General features: G+C 38.9%; 1 protein-coding gene across 10 annotated transcripts in view; it reads left to right on the forward strand.

Moving 5' to 3' along the window:
- The window catches only part of CD44 (CD44 molecule (Indian blood group)), a 92,381-nt gene that overhangs the window by 35,091 nt on the left and 37,217 nt on the right, over positions 1–20,073 (forward strand). For all 10 annotated transcript variants that reach the window (XM_058161649.1, XM_058161651.1, XM_058161650.1 and 7 more), the window contains exons 2-3: positions 14,694–14,859; positions 19,554–19,690. In XM_058161649.1, the coding sequence (XP_058017632.1) occupies positions 14,694–14,859; positions 19,554–19,690 (303 nt within the window). The remainder of the gene's footprint in view (positions 1–14,693; positions 14,860–19,553; positions 19,691–20,073) is intronic.

Raw genomic sequence — 20,073 nt, forward strand, 5'->3', positions numbered from 1 at the left:
TCATATCCTCCCTTAAATTCCTAGTAGAATTTAGTGAACACATAATTAATCTCGATCTGTAGAAAACTAGATTCAAGTCTTACAGCATCTGTGCGCACTGGGAATTTTTGCATGAATCAGCCTCTCTTGATCTCAGCCCACCAAATGAGAGCATTAATGACATGATTATTTCCAATTCACTTTCTATGGTAAAAGCCCTATATATCTCAATCTTGTGAATACCCTTCAACACTTTTCTATAGGCATAAAGCAAAAGTGTAGGTTTTATAGAAAAGTATATGAAAGACAGTTTGGTATAGTAGTTAAGGTGTTGGCTTAGAAATCAGGAGGCTGAGTTCTAGTTAATTTTTAGGCATGAAAGACATCTGAATGACTTTAGGGCAATCTCTCTCAGCACAACCCACTTCACAGGGTTGTTGTGCAGAAAATAGGAGTTAGGAATATTACGTATTGAGGTACTTATAAAACAAGGGTGGTATACAAAAAACTAAATATCAGGTTATGTTAAATCAGAGTATATTAATTGCTACATGGTGGCATAATATAAACAAAATAGCAATAGCATTTAGATTTATATACTGCTTTACAGCCTTCTGTAAGCGGTTTACAGAATCAGCCTATTGCCCCCAACAATCTGGGTCTTCATTTTACCGCCCTTGGAAAGATGGAAGGCTGAGTCAACCTTGAGCCTGGTGAGATTCGAACTACCAAATTGGAGTCAGCTGGCAGTCAGCAGAAATACCTGCAGTACACCTCTCTAACCACTGCACCACCATTGCACCAAATAAATAATGTTATTGTAACTTCAGTATATTTAGATATTCTAGCAATCTCATTATTTAGATATTCAGCATATTTAGATATTCTAGCAATCTCATTACCTCTGTATGGTATAGGGATCCTCTTCCCCTGAGGGATGGTGTCTTTAAAAAAATACTTTTTTAAGCAAAATAAATGCCAGTTAAATAGAGAAGAACAATTCAGACCTTTAGAATAATCTGACTGGCTTAATGCTTCTATAAGAACATTGGGAAACCTTGACTTTGCAGTGACTTCCATCCACATTTAGTCATTTAAAATTGATTTACAGCCATAATAGAGCATGTCCATTAAGGTCACAATTAGTGACAATTATTAAATGAGACAGCCTTGCTTAATAACCCCATCCCCTGCTCTCCCTGATGCCACTGTTAAATAAATTTACAGGTTATTAAGCAAGCATGGAGTAGCTTATGGGTGGGGGAGGCGCACCACCCAACTGGATCCACAAAAGAGGCAGAGTAACAGCAAAGGGTTTTCAAAACCAAAAAGAGCCTAGCTAGATTAAAGCCCATTACCTCATTCCAATGCATAGAGCAGTGATGGCAAACCTATGGCATGCGTGCCATAGTTGGCCCACGGAGCCATATCGGTGGGCACGTGAGCTCAGCTCTGGTGTTCATGCCAGCTGATTTTTGGGCCTTCTGGGCCCACCGGAAGTAGGGAAACAGGCTGTTTCCAGCCTCTGGAAGGGTGGGGAAGGCCGCGTTTTTCGCTCTCCGCAGCCTCCAGAGCCTTTCTAGGAGCCTGGGGAGGGTGAAAATGGTCTTCCCCACCCCTTTGGAGGCCCTCTGGAGGCCAGAAACATTTGCCGACTTCCTGTCCCACCACAGTTAATAACTCAAGCTACTGAAGAGATTCTTCTGATGTGCATAAAATCTGTTCCCTTTCATGTAGGTGAGAAGAGGTAGAATTATCCCCAAATTGAAAGAGCATGCTGCTCTCCGGTAATACTGGAATTCATAAGCCCCGGCTGCTCATTACGTAGGCAGTAAACCCCAGCAGCCAATCAGAAGTCCCCAGTGGCAAATCCAAAACACAAATGTGACCATGTGACATAAAACTACATTTCCCAGAAAGCAATCCCTTAAGGAGATAGTTCTTATTTCCTAATCTAACTGTTTTTCTAACCAGCACAATAGATATAGATATCAATTAAAGTATAATTGCTCGGAAAGTATAAATGGAGTACACATTTTATTTATTTATTTATGTATTATTTCAATTTCTATACCGCCTTTCTCCTGAAGGACTCAGGGCGGTTTACAGCCAACTAAGAACAACAAATATAAACATTAAAAACAAATTTAAAAGATTAATTTAAATAGGCTGAAAATTCTAAAAACTACTAAAAGCCCCCATTAAAAAACTATTAGGCCAGTCCTGCACGATGAAATAAAAGAGTCTTCAACTCATGCCGGAAGGCCTGGAGGTCAGGGAGTTGGCGTATCCCTGGAGGCAGCTCGTTCCAGAGGGTTGGAGCCCCTGCAGAGAAGGCCCTCCCCCTGGGGGTTGCCAGTCGACATTGGCCGACGGCACCCTGAGGAGACCCTCTCTGTGGGAGCGCACTGGTCGATGGGAGGCCACCGGTAGCAGCAGGCGGTCCCGTAAGTAACCCGGTCCTAAGCCATGGAGCGCTTTAAAGGTGATAACCAACACCTTGAATTGCACCCGGAAGGCAACCGGAAGCCAGTGCAGCCTGCGCAGGATAGGTGTTATATGGGAGCTTTGAGCCGCTCCATCAATCACCCACGCGGCCGCATTCTGGACCAGTTGAAGCCTCCGGGTACTCTTCAAGGGAGCCCCATGTAGAGAGCGTTGCAGTAATCCAGGCGGGAAGTGACGAGGGCGTGAGTGACCGTGCATAGGGAATTCTTGACTTGCATGAATCATAATCCTTGACTTCCAACCATAATGGAAATTTCTGTTGTAGGTCATGACAGACTAAGTTAAGGTACCCACATGACTGACATGATTTTACTACCATTTTGTGGCAGTTGTTAAATGAACATGGTAGTCATTAAGCACATACCACCATTGTTAAGTGAACGTTATGGTTGTTAATCAGGTCAGTGCATTCCTAAGGGCATTGTTTTCTGAAAAGGCAGTTTCCAGCAAAAAAAAAAAAAAAAGTGCAGTGGGTCACATGACTATAGAAAACTGCAGACCAGCCGTAAAGGTGAGCCGGTTGCCAAGAACCCAAAATGCAGTCATATGATTTTGGGGGGGGGGGTACCCCTGTTGGAACTCCACAACTGAGTTAGGTACCTTTTGGGGTGTCTCTGGTAACTGAACAGTTGCTAAGCGATGACTTTTGTAATTCATAAGTACTCTTGATTTGGTATAGGCATTAAAATAACCTATGAAAGCCATTTCCATCTATATGGAACTGGAATGCTTCTGTGTATCCACAGTGTTCTATAAAAATAAAATAATGTGTGATATACAAGGTATCCAAGTCAAATGAAAGGTAATGGAGTCCTTGCTTGGCAATGTAGAATAGTAAGTAAACTTTTATGTGATCTCCATTGATGAAATATCTGCTTCTGCTCAAAACCAGGAAAAATAACATGGCACTGCAACTCAGATGTGAATTCATGACAAATTAAAATATGTTTTCATTTCTTCAAGATGTCTTAGAATAGTTCCCAGAACATTGGCATAGTAGTAGTAGTATGAAAGATGTAATCTTAACACAACTAGACAACACCAAGTTGTCTAGTACATACAGGACCAGATTGTTGGGGGCAATATCTGACTGTAAACAGAATAGAGAGGGCTGTAAAGTACTTTAAAGCGATATATAAGTCTAAGTGCTATTGCTATACAGTGAAAAAGCCAAGCTTGGTTTCTTACATCCTGTCACTTTCTCAGCTACTCTGCTCTCAACCACACAAACCAGAAAGGAAAATCCCAAGTAGATGAGCACTTCCTGGTCTCCTTGACAACAAACTGCAGTTGTTCATGTTTAAATACCAGTTCACTTTGCTTTTTTTCCATGAAACAAAGCACTATTTCTTCAAAGTCATTTTTGGTTCAGAAATTTTGCCTGGCCTCTGAATCTTCAAATTATAGGATACCCGTTTTCATTTTTAAAACATCAACTAGTGCCCTGCCTGAGCATAAAGCCTGCAGATGAATATTTAAACAGTGAAGGAATATCCCCCATTATTATTAACATTTTACCCTAACTTTATGGAACAGCTTTTCTAGCAACTGTGAATGATTAGTTCTGCATGATTGTGTTTGAACATAAACCCTTTAGCTGCTACCTTTGCCTTTATAGCCTCTGAAAACCGTTTGATTATTTCCTAAATAAATGCTTGAAGGAATAAAACTAGATTTGTTTTATCTTCTCTCTGAACTACACCAACTCAGAATTTTTCATATTTATACTTCGGTAATCTCAAGGACCTCACCTGCGCACAAAGGTTTTACTACTATTGAGATGCCCAGAAATTGTTTTGCAGACATTAAAAAAGTGGAAGGGGGAAGCATAATCTAATAATGGAATGTTTAAGAGTTCTTCTGCACAAGTTCTTCTGCAACATTAAATTGAAATAAGATCCTGCTGATTAAAAGAAACTGACACTGCAAGTGATAACACCCACCCAGCATCTTCCTGCTGGAGTCTTGAGGTTTCAAATTTCAAAGGTAACTTCAAAGTACAGAATGCTGGTAATGAGTCTTAGCATAGCTAGCCTAGCCTCTCAACTTTTGGTATCCTGCTATGATGGGGAGATGGCACGATTGTATAAAAAATCCAAATACAAAACCATCATAACAGGGAGTATGCTACTATAGTTAGCAGATGAAATTTAAACTTTAGCATGAAATAGAGTGAAGATGAGACATTCCTCTCTTTTTAAAAAATCAGGTTTATTAGATTTATATCACACATCAACACATATGGCGCTCCCTCCCCCTCCCAATTTTTCTCCACAACCAACAATCCTATGAGTTTGGTTGTACTGAAATAGTGGCTAGCTGAAAGAAGCTTCCATGTCTAAGGGAGGAGTTGAACCAGGGGTGAAATTCAGCCGGTTCTATCCGGCTTGGGTGAATCGGTAACGGCAGCTGTGGAAGGCTCCGCCCTCCCACGCAGACATCATGAGGTTGCATTTTGGTGACATTTTAAGCCACTGCGCATGCACATAAGGCTTTGCCCATGCACAGACAACGGCATGCACACATTTGTGAACCAGTAGGTAAATGAATTTAACCCCTGAGTTGAACCTGGTCCTAATCCTTACTAACTGGCAGTTGAGCAGTGACTAGTTGAGTGCTGTCTGCTTATCAGTTAGTTGGGAAAAAAAGCTGTCAGCCTCTATGAAGCTCTAGTAGTTGATTGTGATTTCTTTGTGAGCAATATAGATTCATGAAGGAAAATTTCATGTATCTCAATGTCCTAATAACCTTAAGTAGTGAAAGCAACATACTCAAACTCTGCTTCATTCAAACTTCATTCAGAAGACTTGAAGGATGGAAAGGTCTGGCCAACAGTATGTGTAATGTATTTGAATTTCAGGAGGGAAATTTGGGCGGGAAATTGCACTTTGTTGATTGGCTGATGCCTCAGCCAAAATACTATTTAAAGAGGGGTTTTGCCTGTTGGTTGTTGCTGGGATCACAATAAACCAAAGAGCTGTTGTCACTTGTATCGTCTCCTGCCTCTTCATTGCCCGAACTTAACATTGGCGATGAGGATGGGATATTGAAGGCAGTGAGACTAGGAAAAGAGCTGATGGAGCAACGTAACTTCAAACCCAGCCAGTATCAAGGGCGGATACATAGCGATGTCTAGCTATACGCCGCCAGCGCCATTCGATCCAGCCAAGGAGAAATGGGGGTCGTACATGGCTCGTTTCGAGTGTTTCCTCAAAGCTAACGAACTGCAAGGAGTATCGGATAATCGGAAACGAGCCTACTTCCTGAGCCACTGTGGGCCAGAAGTCTTCGATACCCCCGAATCGCTGTCGGAACCAACGCCGGTACAGTCGGTGCCATGGCAAACGCTACAGACAACACTACGAGCACACTACGCGCCGGTGCCATCGAAGTTTGTACAGTGGTTCGAGTTGAGGCAAAGAGTTCAGCGAGAGGGCGAATCGATAAGCGTATACATGGCCGCATTAAGGAAAGCCGCAAACCACTGTGAGTATAGAGACTTGGAGGACTCTTTATTAGAACAACTCATTTGTGGGGTCAGGGACATCCGACTACAGAGGCGGCTGCTGTCGAAAAGCAACCTAACCCTGGCGATAGCCCTGGATGAGGCCAGGGCACACAAGATGTCCACCAAAGCGGCGGAAACCTTACAAAAGCCGAACACGCCAAATGCCGCGGCGAAAGCAACGCCAGTCCACAGTGAAGAAATCCAGGCCGAATCAGACGGTGAAGAAGAGGAAGAGGTCTTCCACACCAGGAGGCCGGAGAGAGGCGACCGGGACGAGTGCGTGAGTTGTGGAGGCCAACACCAATGACAGAATTGCAGGTTCAAAGACGCAATTTGTCGGCGGTGTGAAAAGAAAGGACACATAGCTCAGGCCTGCCGAGCCTCTCAACCTTCCCGCCCAAAATTCAAACCGGCCAATCAACAGGGCGCCGGATCCGCGAAGCGGCCAGGGATTGGTCAGTTCAAAAAGGGCGCGAAGTTGAATCAGACCACTGTGAGAGTGGGCCACGCATCGACATGGCTAGAGAAGAAAATATTCACCAAGACACACATCGAAGGAGTGCAGTGTAAAATGGAGGTGTCTTGGGACACAATCGCAAGGGACTTGCCAGACGTCGCGAAACGCCAGTTGCAACCCCAAAAGCTGAGAGTGCAAGACTACCAGGGAAACCGAATCCCTGTTCGAGAAGTTACGTGTGGTGGCCACAAATGGATAAAGACATTAGTGACCGGGTAGGGAAATGCCAAGCATGTCAAGAATCAAGGCCACTACCCCCAACAGCCCCCATAAGGGATTGGGAGAAACCCCAGGGTCCTTGGTCCAGGATCCATATAGATTTTGCCGGGCCGTTCCATGGGCAGACCTTCTTAATTGTGGTAGATGCCTACTCAAAGTGGTTAGAAATTTTACTCATGAAAACCACAACAGCGGAAGCTGTAATCACAGTATTGAGGCATCTATTTGTGACACACGGGTTGCCCGACAATCTAGTGTCCGATAATGGCCCACAATTCACGGCCACCCAGTTTGAGGGGTACTTGGCAGAAGAGGGCATCCGACATGTCCTCTCGGCGCCTTTCCACCCGGCGACAAACGGACTTGCAGAACGTTTCGTACGCAGTGCCAAGGAAGCGCTATCTAGAATTAGCCAAGGAGATTGGCAATCCAAAATTGATACCTTCCTGGCAGTCCAACATAGAACTCCCTGTGTGACCACCGGCCGCAGCCCATCGGAGTTACTAATGGGTAGAAGACTCCGGTGCACCCTAGATCGGTTAAACCCAACATACTCCCCTGATGGGTACCAAAACACAAAGGGAAGAACCAGAACAATGACAACAGGTGACCCGGTATGGGCACATAACTATAGTGAAGGCCCAGCGTGGCTAAAGGGAACAATTGTAGGAGTGACGAGCCCAAAGTCATACATAGTGGACATGGGGGATGGCCGAGTGTGGAGACGCCACATAGATCAATTACGAAAAAGAATACAAAACAATCCAGAAACCAAACAGCCAGACCCTGACTACCCAATATTTGAACCAACAGCTAACTCAACCCCGAGGCGATCGGAGGACTTAGCTGAGTCTGAAGAAGTCCAGCAACGCCAATCAGCTTCTCCAGAGGACAGCAGGGACGACTCTGCCAATAATCCAGGGCCGGATGGCCCAGAGGAGGAGCTGGGAGGAACAAACAGTCCCTCCGACCAGCTCGACTCACTCCCAGGGAATGAATTGCGCAGGTCAGAAAGAGTTAGGAGACGCCCTGTCTACCTGCGTGACTATGTGGAAAAATAACATGCAAATGTTATGCAAAAAAAACTATGTAAATATGGTACAATGTGTTCTGGGAGGGGAAGAGTGTAATGTATTTGAATTTCAGGAGGGAAATTTGGGCGGGAAATTGCACGTTGCTGATTGGCTGATGCCTCAGCCAAAATACTATTTAAAGAGGGCTGTTGTCACTTGTATCGTCTCCTGCCTCTTCATTGCCCGAACTTAACGGTATGTATCGTTAACTAGAACAAATATATCTATCAGGAAGTGTACCATATACATATATGGTGCAGTGTCTGTGTGCATATAGTAAATGAATATAAGTATACATGCTTATACTGTATGTCTATGAGATTGGAGAAAACACCAATTTATGAAGGAGAACAACTACACGAATGAAAGTAAATATATGTGTCCCAGGATAATGTTGCAGGATCTAATCGGGGTTGGTCACTGGACCAGAGGTTTAGTCTTCTGAGATTTTTGGATTCGTTGTGGACCCCCTCGGAAGACGAAACCGCTGGTCCCGGTGACCAATCCAGATTGGATGCTGCAGAACAACTACAGCTCAGTAAGTATGGAATATGCCTAAACTTAGAATTTTGATGAATAGAGGAGAGAAGTAAAGTAGCTGGAACATGGAGGATCAGGGCAAAGATACCATGTGAGTGCAACAATGGGTCAGAATGCATGACAAGAGGGTGAGACTTTGTAAAAATTTTGTCATTCAGCAGCATTAGTGATTAAGAAATAGCAATAGCAGGGAAACTGTACTTAGTTTGTTTTATCCTCCTGTGTTTATTTCTAGTCAACTCACCCACAATAGTGTTACTATTGTTACAATAGTCTTTAAAGCCTATTGCAGAAGGAATAAGGAACCAAAGACAGGAAAAGGAAGGTGACTTGTACTGGTGGGTTAAACATTTCTATGTTCATTAAAATTTAAACAGGCTTAGGGGCATTTCATGACTTCACATTGACTCACTAAAATCTCATGCTCTGGGTGAGATTAATGATTAGGACAATTACGAAAGTTATGCAAGTGTTGCCCTTTCTTAGGAGCCATTATTAAAATAACATTGGCTTTCAGAATATCACATGGTTTCAGGGAGTAACTACCCTGTCAGTGCTTGCCAATTCTATGAAGGGCAGACTAAAAAAATTGAAGCCCAGTTTTGATCTCAGTGTAAATGGGATAGAATCAGGAGTTTAGAATTGCCTGTTAAGCATACTTTAGAATTGCCTGTTAAGCATACAATGGAGCTGTTGTTACCGAGGTTACTATATAAATGAGTCGGATGAGAGAAAAAGTCACCATATATTCTTTATCAACAGCACAGAACTAGAGATCATTGCAAGGTATAAAATTAAAAGTGGACTTAAATTGTTTTGCCATTTTTGTTTTGAACACATGGTGTTGGTTTTCAATGATTGCACACGAGACTCGAGATGTTTTTTAGCGTGCGAGCAAATGCGTGTTCACATATTCTTTATTGAGCAAGAGTTCGTTCCAGCATCCAGCGTGTTCATACAGTTTTGTACTTTGTCTTTTATACACATAAATATTTGTATATAGGAAAAAGGTTACATCGCGCGGAAGGGCTGTGTCACAGGTGCGAGTTATGCACTTTGGCTGAATCCTCCCAGACCACCCAGGCATGACAGAAAGTACATGTATGTAGGAAAGAGAGAACGAAACAGCTAAAAATACAGTTGTTATGCTGATGTGCGTTGAAGCATCAAGGGTGGTTTCCATAATTTCTTGACTCTATCACTGAAGCAAGTTTTGATAGAATTATGAGATGGGCCAGGATGGCCATCTTAGTGGCCATCCACTCTACAACACACAGGAAACCAGGCAGTATTAATTCTTGCTTGGATTGTTTCCAACCGTATTTCTGAAATTTCTCCATAACCAATTGTAGACTGTGGCTTTTTTCAGCTTTACCATCTTCATCCTTCAACTCTTCTTATAATGGATTGCAGTCTTTGCAAATCAATGTGAAATAGATTTTTGTTTTTTATTTCTATAAACCTAGTTGCTTTTCTGGTCTACCTGTGAGCAAAGTTCTGTGAACTCAGTGTGTACATTTTAATATACTGTAGTGATCCTGTAGTATGAAAACCATATATTAGTCAGATCCTCACTAGCTAATTTGATTATTCTGTCAAACAGACTTATTCATTCATTTATTTGGATTTGTACAGTATACTGTGGATTGTTGAAGTCTCTAAGCAGTTTACAGTATGAGATAAAATCAAGTTAAAACATAGATTAACTAGGTTTCATCTCTATAAAAACTGCTGAAAGACTCTGAAGAATGTGTATCTACAGATTAATTTCTGTTGGCAGAAATCATAAATTTAAGTCCAAGTATAGCAACTACCGATATTCTTCAGAGTACTTCATTGGAATTTATGAGTTCCATTGCTCTATAGTACAAAATCCTTTGCGTAAATTAAATTTAAGGTAGTTTTCCTTCCTGTTGTCATTCAGATAAGCAGTTAGCTTTATTAGGGAATCACTGCAGTATTCTGCACTGTACATTGTGTAGTGTGCAGTATAGTATCAGCTGGTAACAATATTGGGTGCTTCAAACTGGCAATCATTTAATCTAATTCACAGGATTTTACTTGGGAAGATTTCCAGATGTGTCGTATTCTAGTTATAAACCCATTATACTTTTCCAGTGATTTTTTTAGAACATGAGTCAACAAGGATGTGTCTTCTACTAAGTCACATTACTCCTGATTCAGTATTATTGATATCATCAATGATTGACTGTCCATGCTTGAATTCTTCTGCTTCAAAGTTTTTGTTCTGCCACTCAGATCTATTCCCCCTGATACAGGGAAGAAAAAGGTTCATCATAATGTGAATATATTTTCTCTAGTAATAACAATTGTCATTTTATGGAAATACAGTTCTTAAAGTAGAAGTACAGATTTAAAAAAAATCTTTTTAGCAGATTAATTTTGAAATTTTTGTGTACTTATATTAAACAGCCAATATTATGGAAAAGAATTAATTTCTTGCAAGACCTGAAGAAGAAACTGGCAATAAGATTTTCAATTATTTTATCAGATACTGTACCTCTCTTTGTTTCCCAGAGCCACAGTGATCTAGTTGGATGTCATACTATTAAGCCAAATTTGTTAGGGTTTAATTGCTTTTACTGTTAATGGAGCAGTTTAATAAGCCAAAGAGCCTCCATCATTTGGGTGTAGTGCTAAACAAGCAATCTTGTTTTGGGCTTGTTCCTATTTTAAGTTTAAGGGAGAAACAAAACAATGTCCAACAACAGTTTTCAAAATGAAAGAATAGCAATAGCACTTAGACTTATATACCACTTCACAGTGCTTTACAGCCCTCTCTAAGCGATTTACAGAGTCAGCATATTGCCCCCAACAATGTGAAATATTAATTTGGAAAAAATGATCAATTTGTATCTAACCCTACAGCAGTGATTAGTGACAAATTCCACAGCCAAATACAGAAAAATATTAGTCTGCTAAGTATGTCCTTTTATCTTGAATTAGATAAAATTCATGTATTTATATCTGACTTATTAAAAGGATGCTCATGGTAGCTAACAGTAAAATCAAATAAATAAATGAATAAGTAAGCTACAATAAACATCTTAAAATCCATTAACTCTTTTAGAAACAAATAACAGTGCCTGCCAAGATTAAAATCTAATTCCACTTCATGTTTTTGTGACTGTGTAAATCAGCTATTCTGGGATTATTTCAGATTACATGTGCCTCAGCTTTAGGCAACAGCTTTTTGCTTAGTACAGTACTTGCTGTGTCTCAAAGAGAAATATTGTGAAACTGAAGTAATAATGTATTTAGGTCTAAAAGCAAATTACAACTCAAGAAAGAAACTGATACTGTATAGAATCGAATCGAATCGAATAGAATAGAATAGAATAGAATAGAATAGAATAGAATAGAATTTTATTGGCCAAGTGTGATTGGACACACAAGGAATTTGTCTTGGTGCATATGCTCTCATATGATCTCATACCTTCATCAAGGTACAACACTTACAAATTTCATAGGGTACAAATTTAACACTTAATGATAAAATACTTAATATATAATGATCCATTTCAAAGGTCTACCTTTTTGTCCCCCCAGCCGTTGAAATGTCCAAATCTGAGGAGTAAAAAAAGTCATGGAAATTAATTTGAGAAGATTGGGCAGTAATTATTTCCATGTCATCCAGTCAACTAAAAGTGATTACCGGTAGATCTTGCAGGACCTAATACTTGTTCTTTTCTCTGTCAGTGCCCCTCCCTCTGGAACAGCGTCTTCCCAGAGATATGAACAGTGTTCTCTCTCCTGGGGTTCCAGAAAGTTCTTAAGACCTGGCTCTGTTTCCATGCCTGGGATTCATGTATTATTATTATTTTTATTGTTATGGTTGCTTTTAGTCCAGGCTGTCAGGTTTTAACTCTTTTAATTATATATTTGGATGTTGTAAGCCACCCAGAGTTATTTAGAATAGGTATCCATAGTAAAATTGAATAATAATAATGACATATAATGAGTGGAACTTTCTTTTAGGTATCATGTTTTTAAAGTAACCGTATCTTTGCTCAGCGATATTAATATGCATATTAATAATATACATGTTTTTGGGTTATGGAAACTCCCGCTGTTACATGTGGTTCCAACTGTGGTTAATGGCACGAGGCTGTTTTGTTTTGTTTTGTTTTTTGTTTCACTCCTGGGAGTGACTAGCTTTCCTTTCTTTTCTTTTCTTTTGTTTTGTTTCAGTTAAGCAGTAAAGTACTTTTAGAGCAAATAATCAAAGACTTAGTTAATCTTCTCCCTTCCTTAGATAGCAGCATGTATTAAAACAGTTAAACATAGTTCTTCCCATTTTATACTTGGTTGTTTTACATAACTGGCATCCTATTACAGCAGGATAGCCAAATTAAAAATTAGAATCTGGTAATACCTTTCCAAGTAACAAATTTTATTATAAGGTATACACTACAGCTCACTTCATCAGATGCAGAGATGCAGGACTTATGTAGGAATTAAATTGGGAGGAAGGGAAGATAGGTTGGCTATGCAATCATAGGTGACACATGAGGTCTTCACAATTAACAAGTGTAATACATTAAAGAAACCTACTGTTTGTTGAGATCTGAGATTGGCTGAAACATTTTGATATATATGAGTGCAATTGTTTCTCGCTGAATAGCTTTCTGATTTTTTTTCAAAATAGTAACATTGAGGTCTGCTATGGACTATTGAGGAAGGTTAAAATACCGTATTTTTCGGAGTATAAGATGCACCTTTCCGCCCCAAAAAAGAGGGTGAAAATCTGGGTGCATCTTATACTCCGAATGTAGCCCTGCCCAGCTTCTACAACGGAGGTTTCAGAGGCTGAAAAAAGCATCAGAAAAGAAGCTTCAGAAAAGAAGCCCCCAAACAGAGTTTCAGAGGCTTTTTTTCTGAAGCTTCGTTTCTGATGTTTTGGAGGCTTTCAGAGGCAGAAAAAAAAAAGTTTTTTTCTGAAACACAGGTTCAGACGTTTCGGAGGCAGGAAAAAAAGCAAAAAAAAAAAAAAAAAAAAAGCAAGGCACAGCTCACAACCAAGGAACCTGTTGCTAAAATTCACCTCTGGGAACAGTTAATTGGAGGTACTCCGGAGGCGCACCTGCCAATCAGCTTTTTTATTATTTTCCTCCCCAAAAACTAAGGTGCGTCTTATACTCCGGTGTGTCTTATACTCGGAAAAATACGGTACTCTGATATGGCTTTGTCCTTGTTTTGAGTCCAGATATCAAATGTATCTGTTAATTCTTTTGTGAAAAGTTTGTCCTATTTCTTCTGCGTAGAACCTCCAGTGAGGGATATTGTAGTTGATAATGACATATTTCAAACTGGAGAAAAACCATTTGAAGGTGCCTATCTTGTGTTTGTACTTATTGGGGTTATCCAGCAGTGATATCTATTTCTATCACATACTATGATTGACTTATGCCTAAAATCTCTATAAAATTCTAAACTCATATACAAGCAAAAGAAATAGAAATCTGTAATTTCCAACTAATGGAATGTTGTTTAATATTTTGACCACAGTCTGATCCTTTTATTCCATAAATAGAAATTTCTGTTTCCCTGGTTACATAATCAGCAAGTCATTATCATTTGTTCCAATGTTGCAATTCAAGTGTAGTTTAATTCTGCTTGCTCCAAAGGTTTGTTTTGTTCATTAGAAAAGAGCCTTGGTTAAAATACATTAATAAGTTTAAAGCAGAACTAGTAGGAGACTTATGCTAATGGGAATTATTTAGAAGATACATATAAAAAGGACCACAAGTGAAATGGGTTGATAGCATTGGTGGGTTGTTACGGTTCACCCCGGCTCGGGCAAACTGGTAGCAACAATGGCGAGGGAAGCTCCGCCTACCTGCCCAGACATCTCTGTGCATGTGCAGAAGCGTCATACGTGCACATGCGAACTGGTAGCGACTGGAATTGAAACCCACTACTGGTTGATAGCCTTAGTGGAAGACGTGGAAATCTTTATTATGGCACAAAAGATAATTTCTAAGACACTTTTGTGCATTGCAGTCCATCTTGTGGCAGAGATAAATTGCATTGTATAAAATGCAGACTTTTATTGTTAAAAAAAACAAAAGCCAGGTCAGCAGTTGCTTTTCTTCTGATAGGTGGAATTGGTTAAAACTGGTTATCTTCAAGGATTTAATAATAAATAAATAATTTATTTTTATTTAAATAATGTATTTAAATAAATAAATACAAAATTAATAATCTTAACAAAACAATAGTTCTGAAGCAGCCATTTCTGAAAATGTTTGTTGCAATGCTTTTTGCTATCTTTATCATGACAATGCTCTTTTCTTCCTGTCCCCCTCCCTCCCCTCCCCATGTACAGATTTGAATATAAGTTGTAGATATGCAGGTGTTTTCCATGTAGAGAAGAATCAACGCTACAGTCTTACCAGAGAAGAGGCTGTTCAGCTTTGCGAAGCACTTAATAGTACCATCCCAACATGGGAACAAATGGAAAAAGCCTATACCCTCGGTTTTGAAACTTGCAGGTAGGAAGCCTTTCCAAATATACAATGGACACAGATGTACTGTCAAAGAATAGATACTGATATTTTTTCCACCTGTTGTTTCCCTCACCTATTCTTTGCAGCTTGTTCAGTTTTTCTTCCCAAATGTGCAATATATTTATCTTTTCTCATTTTCTCTGGTGCTTTCTCTTCTTGGATTGAGTTTAACATTTATTATTAAAACAAAAATATAGTCCTTCAGACCAGCTTACTTTTTGAAAATGTTCAGAGTCAGGGCCTAATTTTTTAAGTTAAACATAGCCTGAAGTAGTATCTATTTTTAATTATGCATCTGCAATTTCTCTTGGAAGATTTACATATGGAAAATCTTAGCAGTCAGATGGTTCTGCGTAATTATTATACTCTTAACAACTGATTTTGGAAGCCTTTGTTATTTATTTTTCTCTCTCTTCCTTGTGCTGGTCTTTTTTGTAATTTCAACTTTGTCTACCTAATTTTTCTTTTTTACAAAAATAAAATGACGAGACACCTCAAGATCTTTCTCTCATTCAACTCTTCAACTAATGTGAGGTATTCACAAACTTTGAACTGAAGAGCAGCGTGTTTAAAGCACATGTTTGAAGTCATTACTAAAGTTATTATTATTATCATTAGTGCAAGCCTACAAAGTGGATTGATATAATTATCTCAGTGGCTGAATTGTGGAGGCTAAAAGAACAGTGGTTTCTCTTAAGGCCACCCAGGTCAAGGTTTGAGCCTGAAATTTCCCAGCTTCTATGGCTAAGTACAATATTAGTCATTGTGCAACAGTAGCTTTCGTTACCAGCCTTGCAAATATTTCTGTGTCTTCCTGCCCACCTGCATGGATATCTGTGAGAGAGGGCAGGTTGAACACTGGTCTAGCAATGTCAAACCTGTAAAGATTACTGCTTATTACTAGCATTTGGCAATTGCTGGAGTAAAATTATAGCATAAAACAAGGCATGCCTAAATCCACTGGTATATTCTAATCATTCATCTCTCTAACAACGATGATAGAGAAATGATATAATGTAGAAAATATTCCTACCCTATGTTCTGATGGAAAGTTGCCGAGCTATTGCTTCTGAATTTTTAAACTGTAATTTCATATGTTGTTCAGACTTGTATGAGTGTACTTTCAAAGTATTAATAATAAATACAAATCTAGTGGTGTAATTACCTTTATTAGCATAAAAAGTAGTTTGATTAGCAAATTGCTGTTAATGCAGTTATTCAAAAATACTTAGCTCCACTGGAAGAAATTAAAACCAGTGTGTCCATTACGATCAGTATGTCAGAAAATCTTGGCCAGCAACATTTGATCTTTGGCCTGACTTATATCACTTACATCACTGTTCCATTTTCAAAAGGAATCAAAATAATATGCAATGTGGAAGAAAAAGAAAACCAACATTTTTAAATGCATGATCAGTTAGGTGATTATTCAGTCTTGGGTAATGATTCACTGTTTCTTAATTCACAATACATATTTATATATTGAATGGAGAAGCTTCCTCCTACATATATTTTCTTTTCTTTTGAGCTATGAAAATACTATAAGGTTAAATGAATGCAGACGTATAATGTAAGTAGGAAATTAGTATTTCAGGACCAAAGATTTTCAGAAAACTTTCATATATGGTACATGCCATGTGAAGATTTGATATAATTTGATATAATGAACCAACGTAGATGTTTCTGTTGTACCTGCTATACATTTATCTTATTTTTTTAAAAAACAAAGCTTTAAAAAGTTGCCAATATATGCTGGCTTTGCATAAAGTCCTAGGTTTGGTCAATATGTGTGCAAAGCTTTTGACCTCCAACCCAATCCTGAATACACCAGATTAAAAAAGAATATCCAGTCCATAAGCCAAGAGAAAAGTTGAGCAGCCTGTCCTTCTCTAACTTGATGTACCTTCTACTTGTATAGTTAGTCCTTGAATTACAACCACAATTGAGCCTCACATTTTTGTTGCCAAGTGAAACATTTGTTAAGTGAGTTTTGCTCCATTTTACGACCTAAGAGCTGTGGTGGTGCGGTGATTAGAATGCAGTATTGCAGGCTAACTCACTGCTCATTCCAAGAGTTCAGTTCTGACCGGCTCAAAGTTGACTCAGCCTTCCATCCTTGTGAGGTCAGTAAAATGAGGATCCAGATTATTGGGGACAATATGCTGACCCTGTAAAGCAGGAGTCTCCAACCTTGGTCCCTTTAAGACTTGTGGACTTCAACTCCCAGAGTCCCTCAGCCAGCAAAGCTGGCTGAGGAACTCTGGGAATTGAAGTCCACAAGTCTTAAAGGTTGGAGACCCCTGCTGTAAAGCGCTTAGAGAGGGCTGTAAAGCACTGTGAATATATAAGTGAGTATATAAGTCTAAGTGCTATTGCTATTGCTTTCTTGCCACAGTTTGATAAGTAAGTAATCTGGTTGTTAAGTGAACCTGGCTTCCCCTTTAACTTTGCTTGTGAAAAGGTTGCAAAAGGTGATCACATGACTTCATAAGTATGAACCAGGTGCCAAGTATCTGAATTTTGATCCTATGATCATGGGGATGCTACGAGAGTTGTAACTGTGAAAATTGTCGTAAGCCCCTTTTTTCAGTACTGTTGAAAGGTGTGTATGTGTTTATGTGTTCAGCCAAATGTATAAGAATATCTTCATGTAAGCACTCATTAACAACTTTTGCTCCACTACCAGCATACAAACATGTTGGGTTTTCCATCAATAGGCACTGTATTTCGAAGTTTAATTGAAATCTGTTTTCATTATAAATGCCCTTTATCGTTTGGAATCAGATTAGTTTACCTGTATCAACTTGCCCATATTAGAAGAATGCTTTTGCATGCACTGCTCACTTGGTTGTTATTTAGCTCCACTGGGCATGAAAAAAACATCCCTTTCGATGACTTCTTGCCTAATTCTGTAACAAAAATAGAAAGAGCAGAGTTCTGTAGATCATCATAACACTTTTAAATTAGAAAACAATTCATTGCAATTCTACACATGTCCAGAATTCATTGCGACTTACTCCCATCTAAATGTTGTTAGGATTCTAGCCTTGTGTATTTAAAGTATACAAATGGCAAAGAAGATGAACATGAAAACTGTGTGAATAAAATACACTATTAATATGGACATTTTAATATGAGGTTGTAAAAGTGACCATAATGTATTACTTAATTATACATGTATTTAACTGTATGTAAGATTAATATTTCTGCTTGACTTAAGAGAGTCCATAGATGCTTCCAGTCAACAGAGAACAAGAAGGGTAGTACATCTTTTACTTGCCTCCCATGGATAAATTGTTCTTGTGTTTCACCATTTTTATTACAAAATCACAATGTTTAGAGAGGAATGTGTTTTTCCTCATTCAGCAGATAAACTGCATTAGGGGAGCTAGGGGTTCTATTTATTTATTTATTTGTTTGTTTGTTTATTTGTTTATTTATTTATTTGTCAAACACAACAGTATATATAAGTATAAGCATGAAATAACCATACAAATTGGATACAATCAAAGGGAACATTAGGACAGGAACGGTGGTGGCACGCTGGTGCTCTTATGCACACCCCTCTTAGGAATGGGGTGAGGTCAATAGTAGATAGTCTTTGGTTAAAGCTTTGGGGATTTTGGGAGGAGACCACAGAGTCAGGTAGTGCATTGCAGGCATTAACAACTCTGTTACTGAAGTCATATTTTCTACAATCAAGATTGGAGCGGTTCACATTAAGTTTAAATCTATTGTGTGCTCGTGTATTTTTGCGATTGAAGCTGAAGTAGTCTTCGACAGGAAGGACATTGTAGCAGATGATTTTATGAGTTATACTCAGGTCATGCTGAAGGCGGTGGAGTTCTAAATTTTCTAAACCCAGGATTTCAAGTCTGGTGGCATAAGGTATTGTGTTGTGATCAGAGGAGTGGAGAACGCTTATAAAATATTTCTGGATACGCTCAATTGTATTAATGTCCGAAATGAGGTGTGGGTTCCAGACAGGCGAGCTGTATTCGAGAATTGGTCTAGCAAATGTTTTGTATGCTCTGGTTAGTAGTGTAATCTTTCTGGAGATTTTTTTTATGTCTTATCCTTTTTCATTGCCTTGTTTTGCATTCTACTAAGCTGTGAAATCATTTAGAATACAAAAATCATATAAATGTATAACTCAGTATCATGCATTCCTGTCCAATGCTAACCTAACGGAAAATTACTTGTAATTCCTCACTTCTGTAAAATCTGGAAGAGTAGAGACTTAAGGGAAGGTGTTGTGAAAGACTTGCCCTGATCTTGTTGACCTTTCAAATTACATAAAGTAGAAAACTTTAGGACACTTTTTAAATTAGTCAGACCACCGCATGGGAATGGGAATATGCTGTTCCATTTCGTTAAGCTTTGTTTTTCTTATCCTTATTTTTCTGTATTAATTTTGTATAACATTCAGTAGAATGCCCTGCATTTTACATTTTCTGAATCACTGAGAGTTATACTTTGTCATAATTTTGTGTTGCGACATTTCTGTAGTGCTTTAAGCCATATAGTTGTGGCAATATAAAAATAAAATGAATAATAAATGAATAAATAAATAAGTCTGGAACAAATACATTGTCAAATGTATGGAATCAGAACAGTTATCAATTGTTGGCTATATAATTCAATACATTAATTTAATGGCATTTTCCCCTTTTTTCTAGATATGGTTATATAGAAGACAAAATCGTACTTCCCCGGCATACTCCTTATAATCTCTGTGCAGCAAACAACACAGGAATTTATATACTTTCCTCAAATATTTCTGACCGATACGATACATATTGCTTCAATTCATCAGGTGTGTTTTGGGTTGGTCACATATTTTCTATTGCTGGGAAATTTTTCTGTTTGACACAAAAACACAGTAGAATAAAGATAGGAGAGAACAATGTGTATGAAGAAACCATTTGTTCCTAGTCAGCATACCTCATCCATAAAATTGAATAAATTCAACAAAATGTACATTGTGATCTGATAGCTGCTTCGTAGGAAGCACTCTTGGTATTATGGTCTTCAGCAAGCAAAAATGAGAGTTAAAAACAGAATATGGTATTGAAGTCTGCAGATCTCTTGACTCTGAAGCTGGCTTGTTTTCTCACATGCTGTTTCAGTCCTCTTGCAGACTTTTGATAGCAGACGTTCTCAGAGGAGAAAGACTATGGAGATGTATGCAACAGGTGC

Source organism: Ahaetulla prasina, chromosome 1, assembly GCF_028640845.1.
Source record: "Ahaetulla prasina isolate Xishuangbanna chromosome 1, ASM2864084v1, whole genome shotgun sequence".
Classification (NCBI taxonomy): Eukaryota; Metazoa; Chordata; class Lepidosauria; order Squamata; family Colubridae; genus Ahaetulla; species Ahaetulla prasina.